This window comes from Stegostoma tigrinum, chromosome 2 (assembly GCF_030684315.1).
Source record: "Stegostoma tigrinum isolate sSteTig4 chromosome 2, sSteTig4.hap1, whole genome shotgun sequence".
Lineage (NCBI taxonomy): Eukaryota > Metazoa > Chordata > Chondrichthyes > Orectolobiformes > Stegostomatidae > Stegostoma > Stegostoma tigrinum.
Genome location: NC_081355.1, coordinates 94,586,015 through 94,599,347, shown reverse-complemented (window position 1 = coordinate 94,599,347; position 13,333 = coordinate 94,586,015). Strand labels below are relative to the sequence as shown.

The 13,333-nt window shown below is 42.1% G+C and overlaps 1 protein-coding gene across 1 annotated transcript in view; it reads right to left on the bottom strand.

Annotated features, from left to right (window-relative positions):
• LOC125465716 (polycystin-1-like protein 1) overlaps positions 1 to 13,333 on the bottom strand; it is a 282,365-nt gene that overhangs the window by 197,938 nt on the left and 71,094 nt on the right. The window contains exon 7 of the mRNA XM_048559472.2: positions 5,170 to 5,256. Coding sequence (XP_048415429.2) covers positions 5,170 to 5,256 — 87 coding nt within the window. The remainder of the gene's footprint in view (positions 1 to 5,169; positions 5,257 to 13,333) is intronic.

Genomic DNA, 13,333 nt, shown 5'->3' with positions numbered 1-13,333 from the left:
GGAAATTTTAACTAGTTCAGTAGGGAGTGGACAGAAAGCATACTTTAGCAAAGAAACCAAAGCAGAGAGCGTTCGACGATGTTGAGCGTCCATGGTGTAAGGTCAGGTGGATGGCTCAACTTTAATGCAAGGAGTGTCATGGGTATGAGGGATGAGTTAAAGGCTTGGGACGGCACATGGAATTGCAATGTTGTTGTCCTCACAGAGACATGACTGCAGGAGATGCACAACAAGCAACTCAACACTCAGGAAGGCAGGATCTTCAGGCAAGATGGGGAAGGCGCAAAAGAGAATGCAATGTTGCATTGATAGTAGGAACTGCCGGTGCTGGACAATCTGAGATAACACAGTGCGAAGCTAGATGAACACAGCAGGACAAGAAGCATCTGAGGAGCAGGAAAGCTTGACATTTCCGGTCCAGACCCTTCTTCAGAAAATTTGTCTGATACTGCTTGTCCTGTAGCATTGCATTATTAATTAAGGAGTTAGATACTGCTGTGAGGAGGACAATATCTTCGAAGGGTGTTCAAATGAAGCATTGTGAGTACAGCGTAAGTATAAAATGGGATGGTTACACTGCTGAGATTGTTTTATAGGCCAATGAACAGGCTGCCAGCAGATATGTAGACAATTTGCTAAACCGTAGTAAAACAACAGTGGTGTTATCTTCTTCAATGTTAATACAGATAGTCATAACGTAAACATTTTAAATGGGACAGATTTCTTGAAATGTATTCAGGAGAGCTTTTTATATCAACATGAAAAAGGTCCAACAAGGATGGTGTAATTTTGGGGAATAAAATCAAATATCTATTGGAAGTAGCAAGAGGAGAACATTATAGTGATAGTGGCCACACCATCATATGTTTTAAGTTTGTTCTGGAAAAGGAAAAGTTGGTCTGCAACAAAACGCATTTAAAAGGGTCAAAAGAATGGTCACCAGACCCAAAACATGAACTCTGATTACTGTTCACAGTTACTGCCAGACCTGCTGAGCATTTCCAACAATTTCTGTTTATAATTCTAATTCACAGCATCCACAGTTCTTTTGGTTTTCATGTTGGATTTAAGAGAGTTTAGATTGGAGGAAGGTGAATTTTATGAAAATAAGCTGAATGTTGCCAAAAGTAGACCGGGAACAGCTACTTCTGGGTAAATCTCTAGCAGTGTTGGGGGTTGTTAGGGGGGAGGCGAGGGGAGGTGAGGATGAGGAGGAGGAGAATGGGATTGTTGAGAGCATGAACTCAACATGTTCCCTTTTAGGTGAAATGTAGGAGCAAGAGGCCCAAAGGCAAAAAGAGGCTTTTATACGAATAAAGGGAGCAAATCAATAAAGGCCTCAGAACGCACAGGGAATCTTAAGATATTAATTAGGAGAGCAAAGTGGGGCATGGCAAAACACTGGCAGGCAGGATTAGTGAGAATCCCAAGATATTCCATCAGTGTATCAAGGGGAAAAGGATAATAAGGAAAAGGGTAAGAGCCAGAGATAATGGGAACTGCAGATGCTGGAGAATCCCAAGATAATAAAGTGTGAGGCTGGATGAACACAGCAGGTCAAGCAGCATCTCAGGAGCACAAAAGCTGACGTTTCGGGCCTAGACCCTTCATCAGAGAGGGGGATGGGGTGAGGGTTCTGAAATAAATAGGGAGAGAGGGGGAGGCGGACCAAAGATGGAGAGAAAAGAGGATAGGTGGAGAGGAGAGTATAGGTGGGGAGGTAGGGAGGGGATAGGTCAGTCCAGGGAAGACGGGCAGGTCAAGGAGGTGGGATGAGGTTAGTAGGTAGGAAATGGAGGTGCAGCTTGAGGTGGGAGGAAGGGATGGATGAGAGGAAGAACAGGTTAGGGAGGCAGAGACAGGTTGGACTGGTTTTGGGATGCAGTGGGGGGAGGGGAAGAGCTGGGCTGGTTGTGTGGTGCAGTGGGGGGAGGGGAGATTTTGAAGCTGGTGAAGTCCACATTGATACCATCGGGCTGCAGGGTTCCCAAGCAGAATATGAGTTGCTGTTCCTGCAACCTTCGGGTGGCATCATTGTGGCACTGCAGGAGGCCCACGATGGGCATGTCGTCTAAAGAATGGGAGGGGGAGTTAAAATGGTTCGCGACTGGGAGGTGCAGTTGTTTATTGCGAACCGAGCGGAGGTGTTCTGCAAAGCGGTCCCCAAGCCTCCGCTTGGTTTCCCCAGTGTAGAGAAAGCCACACCGGGTACAATGGATACAGGATACCACATTGGCAGATGTGCAGGTGAACCTCTGCTGAATATGGAAAGTCATCTTGGGGCCTGGGATGGGGGTGAGGGAGGAGGTGTGGGGGCAAGTGTAGCACTTCCTGCGGTTTCAGGGGAAGGTGCCGGGTGTGGTGGGGTTGGAGGGGAGTGTGGAGCGAACAAGGGAGTCATGGAGAGAGTGGTCTCTCCGAAAGGCAGACAAGGATGGGGAAGGAAAAATGTCTTGGGTGGTGGGGTCAGATTGTAGATGGCGGAAGTGTCAGAGGTAAGAGCCATTTGGGACAAGGAGGCAATCTGCATGTGGAGCCAGAGTCATTGGTAGGGTCTTAATGAGTATATCTGTCTTCACTTTGAAAAAATATGATGTAGATACATGGTTCTCAAAGAGGGGCTAAGAGTCTCTTGAACAGTTTGACATGGAGAGAAAGGAGGTATTGGAAATGTTGGAAGCCTTAAAAGAGGACAAATCTCCACACCCAAATGAGCTGAATCGCCGGTTGCGTGGAGGATGAGGAAGAAATTCCAGGAGTTCTGATGCAAATTTCTGTTTCCTCTCTATTCACAAGGGAGGTGCTAGAGATTGGAGAACAGTTAATGTGGTTCTACTTTACAAGAAGGGTGGTAGAGATAAACCAGAGAAGTACAGCCCAGTGAGTCTTAAATTAATGGGAGGGAAAATATTGAGGAAAATTCTGAAGGAGAGAATTAATTTCCATTTGGAGAAGCAAGGGCTGATCAGGGATAGTCAGCATGGCTTTGGCAGAGGGAGGCATGCCAAAACAATTTGATAAAACTGATGAAAACTTGATAACCTTGATAAAACTCTGATGAAGGGTCTAGGCCCGAAACGTCAGCTTTTGTGCTCCTAAGTTGCTGCTTGGCCTGTTTATCCAACTCTACTCTTTGTTATCTCGGATGCTCCAGAATCTGCAGGTCCTACTATCTCTGATGAAACTTTCAACAAGATGACCAGGTGTGTCAATGCGGTAGTGCAGTTGATTTAGTTCATATGGATTTCAGAATAGTATGTGATCAGGTCCCACCTTGGGAGACTGATAAATAAGGTAAACACCCATTGGACCCAGGATAATTTAGTAAATTGGCTTAGATTAGTGGTCGGATACTGAGCGTAGTGAACAAGGCTGTTTGTATGACTGGAGACAGGTATCCAGTGGCATACTACAGGAATCGGCGCTGGATCACTTGTTGCTCGTGATATATATGAACAAAATAAAACAAAATTTGGGTGTGATAATTGTGTTTGCAGATGACACAAAGACTGGCCAGGTGGTTGACAGGAAGTAAGAAAGTCTGAGGTTAAAGGAAGATATCTATAGATTGATCAGATGTGCAGATTAGAGGGAATTTAAGTAAATTTTAATAATCTCTAATTATTGGAGTGGATTCTGAGGGACAGTATTTATGATTATTTGGAAAAGCATAACTTGGTAAGAAATAGTCAGCATACACTGATGAAGTTAGAGCAGTGGATGTGGTGTATATGGATTTTAGCAAGGCATTCGATAAGGTTCCCCATTGTAGCCTCATTGAGAAAGTAAGGAGGCATTGGATTCAGGGAAATTTGGCTGTCTGGATACAGAATTGGCTGTCCAACAGAAGACAGGGTGGTAGAAGACGGAATGTATTCAGCCTGGAGCTCGGTGAACAGTGGTGTTCCACAGGGATGTGTTCTGGGACCCCTGCTCTTTGTGATCTTTATAAATGACTCAGATGAGTTAGTAGAGGGTTGAGTTAGTAAGTTTGCTGATGGCACAAAGGTTGGTAGAGTTATGGATAGTGTGGAGGGCTGTTGTAGGCTGCAATAGGACATTGACAGGATGAAGAGCTGGGCAAAGAAATAGCAACTGGAATTCAACCCAGAAAAGTGTAAAGTGATTATTTTTGGAAGGTTGAATTTGAATGCAGAATACAGGGTTAATGGCAGGATCCTTGGCAGTGTGGAGGAACAGAGGGATCCTCGGGTCCGGTCCATAGATCCCTCACAGTTGCCACCCAAGTTGATAGGGTTGTTAAGAAGGCATATGGTATGTTGGCTTTCATTGGCAGGGGAATTGAGTTTCAGAGCTGTGAGGTTATGCTGCAGCTCTAGAAAACCCTGGTTAGAGCACACTTGGAATAATGTGTTCAGTTCTGGTCGCCTCATTATCGGAAGGATGTGGAAGCTTTAGAGAGGGTGCAGCGGAAATTTACCAGGATGCTGCCTGGACTGGAGGGCAGGACTTATGAAGAAAGGCTGACGGAGCTAGGTCTTTTTTCATTGGAGTGAAGAAGGATGAAAGGTGACTTGATAGAGGTTTACAAGATGATGAGAGGCATAGATAGAGTGGATAGTCGGAGACCTTTATCCCAGGGTCGAAATGACAATTACGAGGGGACATAATTTTAAGGTGATTGGAGATAGGTAGAGGGGAGAGGTAGGTTCTTTACACGGAGAGTGGTGGCTGAGTGCAATGCGCTGCTGGTCATGGTAGTGGAGTCAGATACATCTTCCCATTAATTCTAATGATGATTTCATGGTAATAAGTGAAAGCAGATCTGGTAGGACTGGTCAGTGGTGTAGAAATTTTCTGTCCTGCTTAAGTGTCCACTGACAAAAATATTTGAGAACAAATTATCTAATAGCAACAAGCTCCAATTCCACCCAAACCTCTCTTTATCCCATTTGTAATAGCATTTTAGAGAATTGTGACTCAGCTCTCAATTTTGATTTCTTTTCTAAAAACACCTAAGTCCAACTTTTAACTGCCAGCAGATACTGACTGCAGAGAACTGCAACCCCACATATTATCTTTAGAGGCCAAGCAGACTTTAATTGACTCTATGGGGCTTGTTGGCTTCCTGATAGCTCTACCCAGTGGTACAGGCACCCTGTTCAGGATTGGGTTAAAACAAAAGGCATGATTTTTAGAAATACTTACCACACTGATTGTTTTCTGTATCCAGTCGTAGACATTTGATACATTGACAGTCACTTGGTAGACACCTTCATGGTGAAATGTATGATTCTGTGTCCAAAATGAATACACAAGAATACATTTATTACCTACCACTAGACTAAGTTTATGAATCATTACCATTGTTCTACAAATATGTTTTGGGACCCTCAGTTTGATACTTCGTAAGTTAACCATCTGATGATGGTTTCTGTTTGTTTACCAATGAAACATGAATATTAACTTGACATGTTTTTGTTAGCTAAGCAATGAGATTAACAGACCTTAGCAGCGATAGCTTGAACTGATGTGACATAAAACTGAACATTCTGTCCTAGTGCAATGAGGGAGAAACATAAATGCATGGAACAAATTCGTCAGAACAGCAGAATTTTCATATATCAAGCCTCTCAGATAAGTAAAATGCACATTACTGCAATACCTCTTGTGCGGTTTACCATGTCAGCTTTTTCAGCCTTTGCAAAGAACCTGTTCTCAGTATAGCTTACAAGTCTCTAACTGGCGTAGTTTCAGGAACATTTCACAACTCTAACCTGTTTTTTTTGACACCTATTACATCTTCAATAATGGCAATGCTATTAGACAAGTACAATGCCCACAGATTTGCCCCTAAGCAGCTCTGCTGTTCATACGATTCAGAGGTGAATTGCATATCTTTACTTGAGGCCCTCAAGAAGTGCAATACTACTTGCCTCTCAAAATTCCATGGCCTGTTGAGTTGTGGGATGTTGACTAAACTAGGATTCAGAGTTGCTCCTTCATTTTTCCTTGCATTTAATCAAGATAAGAAAAAGGAATACTCATAAGGCATGGAATGCATTACCTTAAAGGGTGCTTGAGGTAGATGAAATAGTCACTTCCAAAAATATTGATTGTGTATTTTTAAAGGAAAAGAAAATTCTAAGTTTATGTGCAAAAAGTAGGAATGTGTAATAAATTTGACAGCTCTTTTAAAGAGGCACCACAGACTTGATCAAATGACATCCTTCTGTACTGAAATATTTTAGCAAGTCAAAAGTGTCCCAATAAAATATTTATCTGTCATAGAAAAATTGGTTCTTAATGTTATTTACACAAAAATAGAACATGAAATCAGGAGCTTACAATGTAAAGTTATTTTACAAGTTCCATGATAGTAGTTCCCAATGTATTGTTGCAGCTTGCTTTCTTCATGTAGTCCTCAACTACTACATTAATTCTGTGTACAGATAATATGGGCTGATATCCTACTCCATAAAACTGCTATCTAAACTAGTAATCTCATTTAAGACACAGCCATGCACCTGGTTGATTTCTAGCATCTAAATGCAACGCAGCACTTCTGAGGTTGTGGCAGAAAACACTATAGCTCACAAATGGGGGCGTTTTACCTCTGCATCTAATTTTAGATACAGATACCAAGTCCTGAAAACATTTCAGCAAAAGTGTTCTTCAAGACCGTTACACCGTAACAGTAGATTGGATTAAACATCCTTGACAGAATCTGACCAATTTTGATTTCATTAGTTGCCAGAGGACACCAAGGATAAAATTCATCCATTAAAAAGGAATATTGTTATCATCAATTCTTGCCCTAACAAAACACAATCCCTATTCTGAAGCAAAAACAGAAATTGCTGAAAAAACTCTGTAGGTCTGGACCTGAAACGTAAACTCTGATTTCTCTCCACGAATGCTGCCAGGCTTATTGAGTTTTTCTAGTAACTCCTGCTTTTGTTTCTGATTTCAATCATCCACAATTCTTTCAGTTTTTTTTCCCCTGTTTTGAAAGTTCCACAGGAATTTTTGGATTTCCACTAATGGGCAACCTAAAACTGTGAGAAAGCCAAAGTCAACACTTATCACAAACCTAACATCTTCACTCACATCTGCGGCATGAAATCTGCTTTGAAAAGAATGCAGCAGTCTTATATCATGCAAAAAGCAGCTGTTCAGTACAAATGAGAACCAACGGGAGAAGAGAAGCAGCCTTTCTGAATGTCTCAGGCTAAGCCAGCAAGAATGAAAAACCTGTCCAAGTCTCATCAGAATTTATTTGCTGATAATCTCCATAATGTTACCTTATGTGACTGACAATAATATGTCGCACTGGAAAAATGCAAAGTCCACCCAAGTGATAAAGTTCAATTGGCCACTGCTGTCCAGCAAATCAACCAATTGGACCACAGGGACTAAATCTTATACTTTGGAAACAGAAGGGAGTAAAATAATTATTTTTGCTGCAATTTATAGAATCCATTTTGTTGAAAACATTATACAGTTTATTTTAAATTAAGTCATACAGTTTGTATTCACTTGTTTTGTTAAATGGCACATTACAAAGGAAATACTCTAACTTGTTTTGTTAAAAAAAGGAATCACCCAATGCCGTAAATCTGAAACAATGAGAGAAAATGTTGGAAAGCACTTTGCAATTCATGCAGAATTAGTGTTGAGGGAGACAATTAACAGGTTGAAAATTTATCCTAAAACAAGGACAGATTTGGGTCAGATGAAAACTGTTCAACATCTGAAAAATATAATTCCTGGCACAAAATTTGCCTCCAATTCAACCACACCCAGCTTTGAGTTAGGCCTGAAGCTGGGCAGTTGACTAACCTGTTCCCAGGTAATGTGATTTAATTTTATACATGATAACAAGATTGCATGGCCCACTCTTACAGTTGAAAATCTCAATGACAGCCTGGCAGATTTCTTTATACTGAAACTCCAAAGAGGTGAGAAACTTGGTGGATCCAGGAGGTAAGTTTTTCCACGCCTATCTCCTGGATCCGTGTTTACCTATAAAGTCTCTGCAATTGGGCATCCTTCACAACAATCTACTCCCTGGGGCCTTAATTAACTCCAGAAGGCCTCCATGCCAACCCCTATTCCCATCACCTCCAATCATTAGGTGATAATCACCCCAGCAGCGTCAGAGGCTCCGAACTAGCCCCACTCCCTAACACAAGACTTCTGATCTACACCACTTCCCAGGAGGTGTCTGATCTTCCCTCACCATCATGGCAGCTCACCCTGACTCTACTTGAGCACAGAACATAGAACAATACAGCGCAGAACAGGCCCTTCAGCCCTCAATGTTGCATCGGCCTGTGAACTAATATAAGCCCATCCCCCTACACTATCCCATCATCATCCATATGCTTATCCAAGGACTGTTTAAATGCCCCTAATGTGGCTGAGTTAACTACATTGGCAGTCAGGGCGATCCACGCCCTTACCACTCTCTGAGTAAAGAACCTGCCTCTGATATCAGTCTTAAATCCATTACCCCTCAATTTGCAGCTATGCCCCCCGTGCAAGCTGACGTCATCATACTCGGAAAAAGACTCTCACTGTCCACCCTATCTAATCCTCTGAACATCCTGAATGTCTCTATTAAATTCCCTCTTAGCCTTCTTCTTTCCTATGAGAACAGACCCAAGTCCCTCAGCCTTTCTTCGTAAGGCCTTCGCTCCAGACCAGGCAACATCCTGGTAAATCTCCTCGACACCTTTTCCAATGTTTCCACATCCTTCCTGTAATGGGGCGACCAGAACTGCACTCAATATTCCAAATGAGGCTGCACTAGCATTTTGACAGTTGCAGCACGACATCACGGCTCCAGAACTCAGTCCCTCTACCAATAAAACCTAACACACTGTAAGCCTTCTTAACAGCACTATCAACCTGGGTGGCAACCTTCAGGGATCTATGTACATGGACACCAAGATCCCTCTGCACATCCACACTACCAAGAATCTTTCCATTGACCCAGTATTCTGCCTTCCTATTATTCTTCCCAAAGTGAATCAGCTCACATTTATCCGCATTGAACTCCATGTGCCACCTTTCAGCCCAATTCTGCAGTTTATCCAAGTCTCCCTGCAACCTGCAACATTCTTCCACACTGTTCACCACTCCACTGACTTTAGTGTCATCTGCAAACTTACTAACCCATCCACCTATGCCTGCGTCTAAGCCATTTATAAAAATGACAAACAGCAGTGGTCCCAAAACAGATCCTTGAGGCACACCACTAGTAACTGGACTCCAGGCTGAATATTTTCCGTCAACCACCACTCGTTGCCTTCTTACAGAAAGTCAGTTTCTAATCCAAACTGCTAAATCTCCCTCAATCCCATGTCTCTGTATTTTCTCCAATAGCCTACCATGTGGAACCTTATCAAAAGCTTTACTGAAGTCCATATAAACCACGTCAACTGCCCTACCTTCATCCACATGCTTGGTCACCTTCTCAAAAAACTCAATGAGGTTTGTAAGACACGACTTGCCCTTGACAAATCCATGTTGACTATCTCCAATCAAATTGTTGCTTGCTAGATGATTGTAAATCCTATCTCTTATAATCCTTTCCAAAACTTGTCCTATAAAAGACGAAAGGCTCACATGTCTATAATTACCTGGGTTATCCCTCCTGCACTTCTTGAACAAGGGCACAACATTTGCAATCCTCCAGTCCTCTGGTACTAAACCTGTAGACAATGAGGACTCCAAGATCAAAGCCAAAGGCTCTGCCAATCCTCCCTAGCTTCCCAGAGAATCCTTGGAAAAACCCCATCCAGCCCAAGGGATTTATCTACCTTCACACCTTCTAGAATTGATAACACCTCCTCCTTACTAACCTCAATCCTTTCAATTCTAGAAGCCACACATGAATTAGAATGGCACAGAGTGAAGGTCTTCATTGAAACATAAATCTAATTAGCATTTGGTCTTCCTATTTAAAAAAGATTGTGCTCAACAATCATGGACTCAATGAAACAAGCAGCCCCCTTCTATGCTATTGTAGCTCAAGATTCTAAGTCTGAGGGAAGAACATGTGAATTGATGTCTCAAGTGAATGAAATGTTGGGGCCCTGGGCCATGTTATCTAACAGAGATGCAATTTTTGCACCTGAATGGGTAAATAGTTGAGGAAGGACCATTGGTGGTATAGGCATCAGAAGGGCACTGACAGAAAGGGGTATGGAAAGTCTGCGTATGTTGCAGATTACCAGTTAGCAGTGAGCATAACTGCAATGTAGTATGCAATTATTTTCCTCTGGCTTGATTTTCGTCTGAAAAATTCAATAAAAATGAAATCTACTCATAAAATGGGGCCAAGCACTTTATTAAATTTTATGATACTTATTTAATGAAAGTGTCTCAAAAATGCCTCTTTATATAAACATCCTCTGCGACGTGATCATTGCAATTTAATGTAATGCTACAAAGACACAAGTGTTCTGTGCCAATGTGACCAACAACGGTCATTGATCAGTGTGCATTTTTTTTATGTCGCATTGATAGAGGGAGGATTGTTGGGCAGAATCCCAGGAGTAACTTTTATTCAATTAGTTCCATGGGATATTAAGCATTTACCCAAATGGAACACGAAGATGGAATCTGGATAGTTTTAAACCTCAAAGGACCACACTAGTATTCAATTGGAAGTAATTTATATGTTACTTCATTTAAGTTATTGGATTTTTTTTAGTTCAAGGTAAGTTTTTGAACCATTAGGAAAGAACTATGTTCTGGTCCAGTTGCTGATTATTCCACAATGTAAGTTATGATCAGAATTACACACTGCATTCCACGTCAAATTAAAATGGTTTTGGACTATCCGCAATGTCAACACTGCTTTGATAAATGGGAGAAGGGATTGTCAACAGTGCTATCAAGCAACTCTTGCAAAGGAATAATCTGGACATTTATGGTCAGTTTGAGAGATAGTAGGAACTGCAGATGCATGAGAATCTGAGACAACAAGGCATAGAGCTGGATGAACACAGCAGGCCAAGTAGCATCAGAAGAGCAGAAAAGCTGACGTTTCAGGCCTAGGCCCTCCTTTTGAGTTTGATTAGGTCAATCAACTAGTGATCTCATTAAATGTTGGCCTGGCCATGGCCTAAAGAGCTGAACTCCAGAGATAAGGCAAGAGTGACTGCCCTTGACATCAAGGCAGAATTTTACTGAGTGTAGCATCAAAGACGACTGGCAAAACTGGAGTCAATGGGAATGAGGGAAAATTCTCTGCTGGCTGGTCACACCAAGCACAAAGGAAGGTGGATGTAGTTGTTGAAAATCAATTACCTCAATCCTCCAGCATCACTGCATGAGATCCTCAGGGTAATGTCTTGGATGTAACCATTTTCATCTGCTTCATCGATGACCTTCACTCCGTTACAAGATCATGGGCAGCACAGTGGCTCAGTGGTTACCACTGCAGCCTCACAGCACCAGGGACTCAGGTTCAATTCCAGCCTCGGGCAACTGCCTGTACGGAGTTTGCACATTCTCCCCGTGTCTTTGTGGGTTTCCTCCGCGTGCTCCGGTTTCCTCCCACAGTCCAAAGATGTGCAGACTAGGTGGATCAGCCATGCTAAATTGCTTGTAGTGTTCAGGGGTGTGTGGATTATAGGGGGATGGGTCTGGGTGGGATGCTCCAAAGGGCAGTGTGGACTTGTTGGGCCGAAGGGCCTGTTTCCAAACTGTAGGGAATCTAATCTAACCAGATGGGGGAGTGCTCACTGATGATTGAACAATGATCAGCACCATTCACCACTCCTCAGATACTGAATGAGTCAATGTTCAAATGCACCAGGATCTGAACAACATCCTGGCTTGGGTGGTGCAGTAGCAAGCATTAGTTGCACTACACTAATATTTGCTCGGAGAGTGATGAAGGTGGATTCTACAGGACGTTTCAAAAGAGAGCTGGATATACATTTGAAAGTGATGAAGTTAGAGGGCTACAGAGAAAGAGCTGAAGAGTGGGACCAGGTAGCTCCTTTGAGAGCTGGTACAGACACAATGGGTCGAGAGGCCTCTTTCTGTCCCATAAATTTTCATGATTCGATGACTTACATAAGTGCCAACCAATGGAATCTAATCTCCACTCAACATTCAATGGTATCGCTAAATTTACCAACATCCTGGGGTTTACAATTGACCAAAAGTCAAACTGAAATAGCCCTACAAATACTGTGGCTAAAAGTGTAGGTCAAAGACTAGGAATTCTGTATAACTTACTTCTTGACTCTAAAAAGCCTGTCCATCACCAACAAAGCAGAAGACAGAATTGTGATGTAATATACCTTACTTGCCTAGATGGGTGCAGCTCCAACAATACTTAAGAAGCTAGACCCCATTCAAGACAAATCATACTATCCATCACCACCAACACTCAGTAGCAGCAGTATGTACCATCTTCAGAATCTATTGCAGTAACTCACCAAGATTTCCTCATCAGTAGCTTCCAAACCTACGATCTCTATCACTCTAGGGGCCAGGGCAGCAGATACATGGGAATATCACCACCTCCAAGTTCCTCTCCATGCCACTCACCATCCTGACTCAGATCTATATCACTGTTCCTTCAGTGTAACAGAGTCAAATTCTGGAACTCCCTTCCCAATAGTATCTTGGGTCCACCTCCAGCACATTGCAGCAATTCAAGAAGGCATCTTATTAACACTTTCTCCAGGGTAATTAGGGATAGCCAACAGACAACAACCTAGTCAGTGATGTCCATATTGCTTGAAAAAAATAATAATGTGATCAAATGTTGAAGAATATTGTTCATTAGGTTTTAATAGCACTGGTCTTATTCTGCCAGATCTGATAGAATGTTTATTTTCGGATTCAATGAACGCAAAGAGGTAAAGGTAAGTAATCATTAATTCGATTACATGTTTTTATAACCATCTTAAAATAACAGGCCAACTAGATTTGAATTAAATTGCTACATATTTCAACCTGTTGTTTAAAAAAACCTGGAAACTGTTCACAAACCTATAAACAGCCCCTTGTGTGTGTTCTTGAGGCTTAGAAAGAGATGCAAAGACCAGTTATTGTCCAAACTTAACTTCTTTAGAAGTTAGCCTTCTTATTAAATGTTTTTTTTAGTTAGAAGAATCAGGGGTGATCTCATACAAGCCTGTATAATTCTAACTGGCCTAGACATGGTAAATGCATGAAGGATGCTCCTGATGACCAGGGAGTCCAGAACCAGGGATTCACAGTTTAAAAGTTACAAGGTAAGCTATTTTGGACTAATATAAAGAGAATTTTCTTCACCCAGAGAGTGGTGAGCCACAGAAAGTGGTTAAGGCCAAAACAGACTATGTTTTCAAGGAGAAGT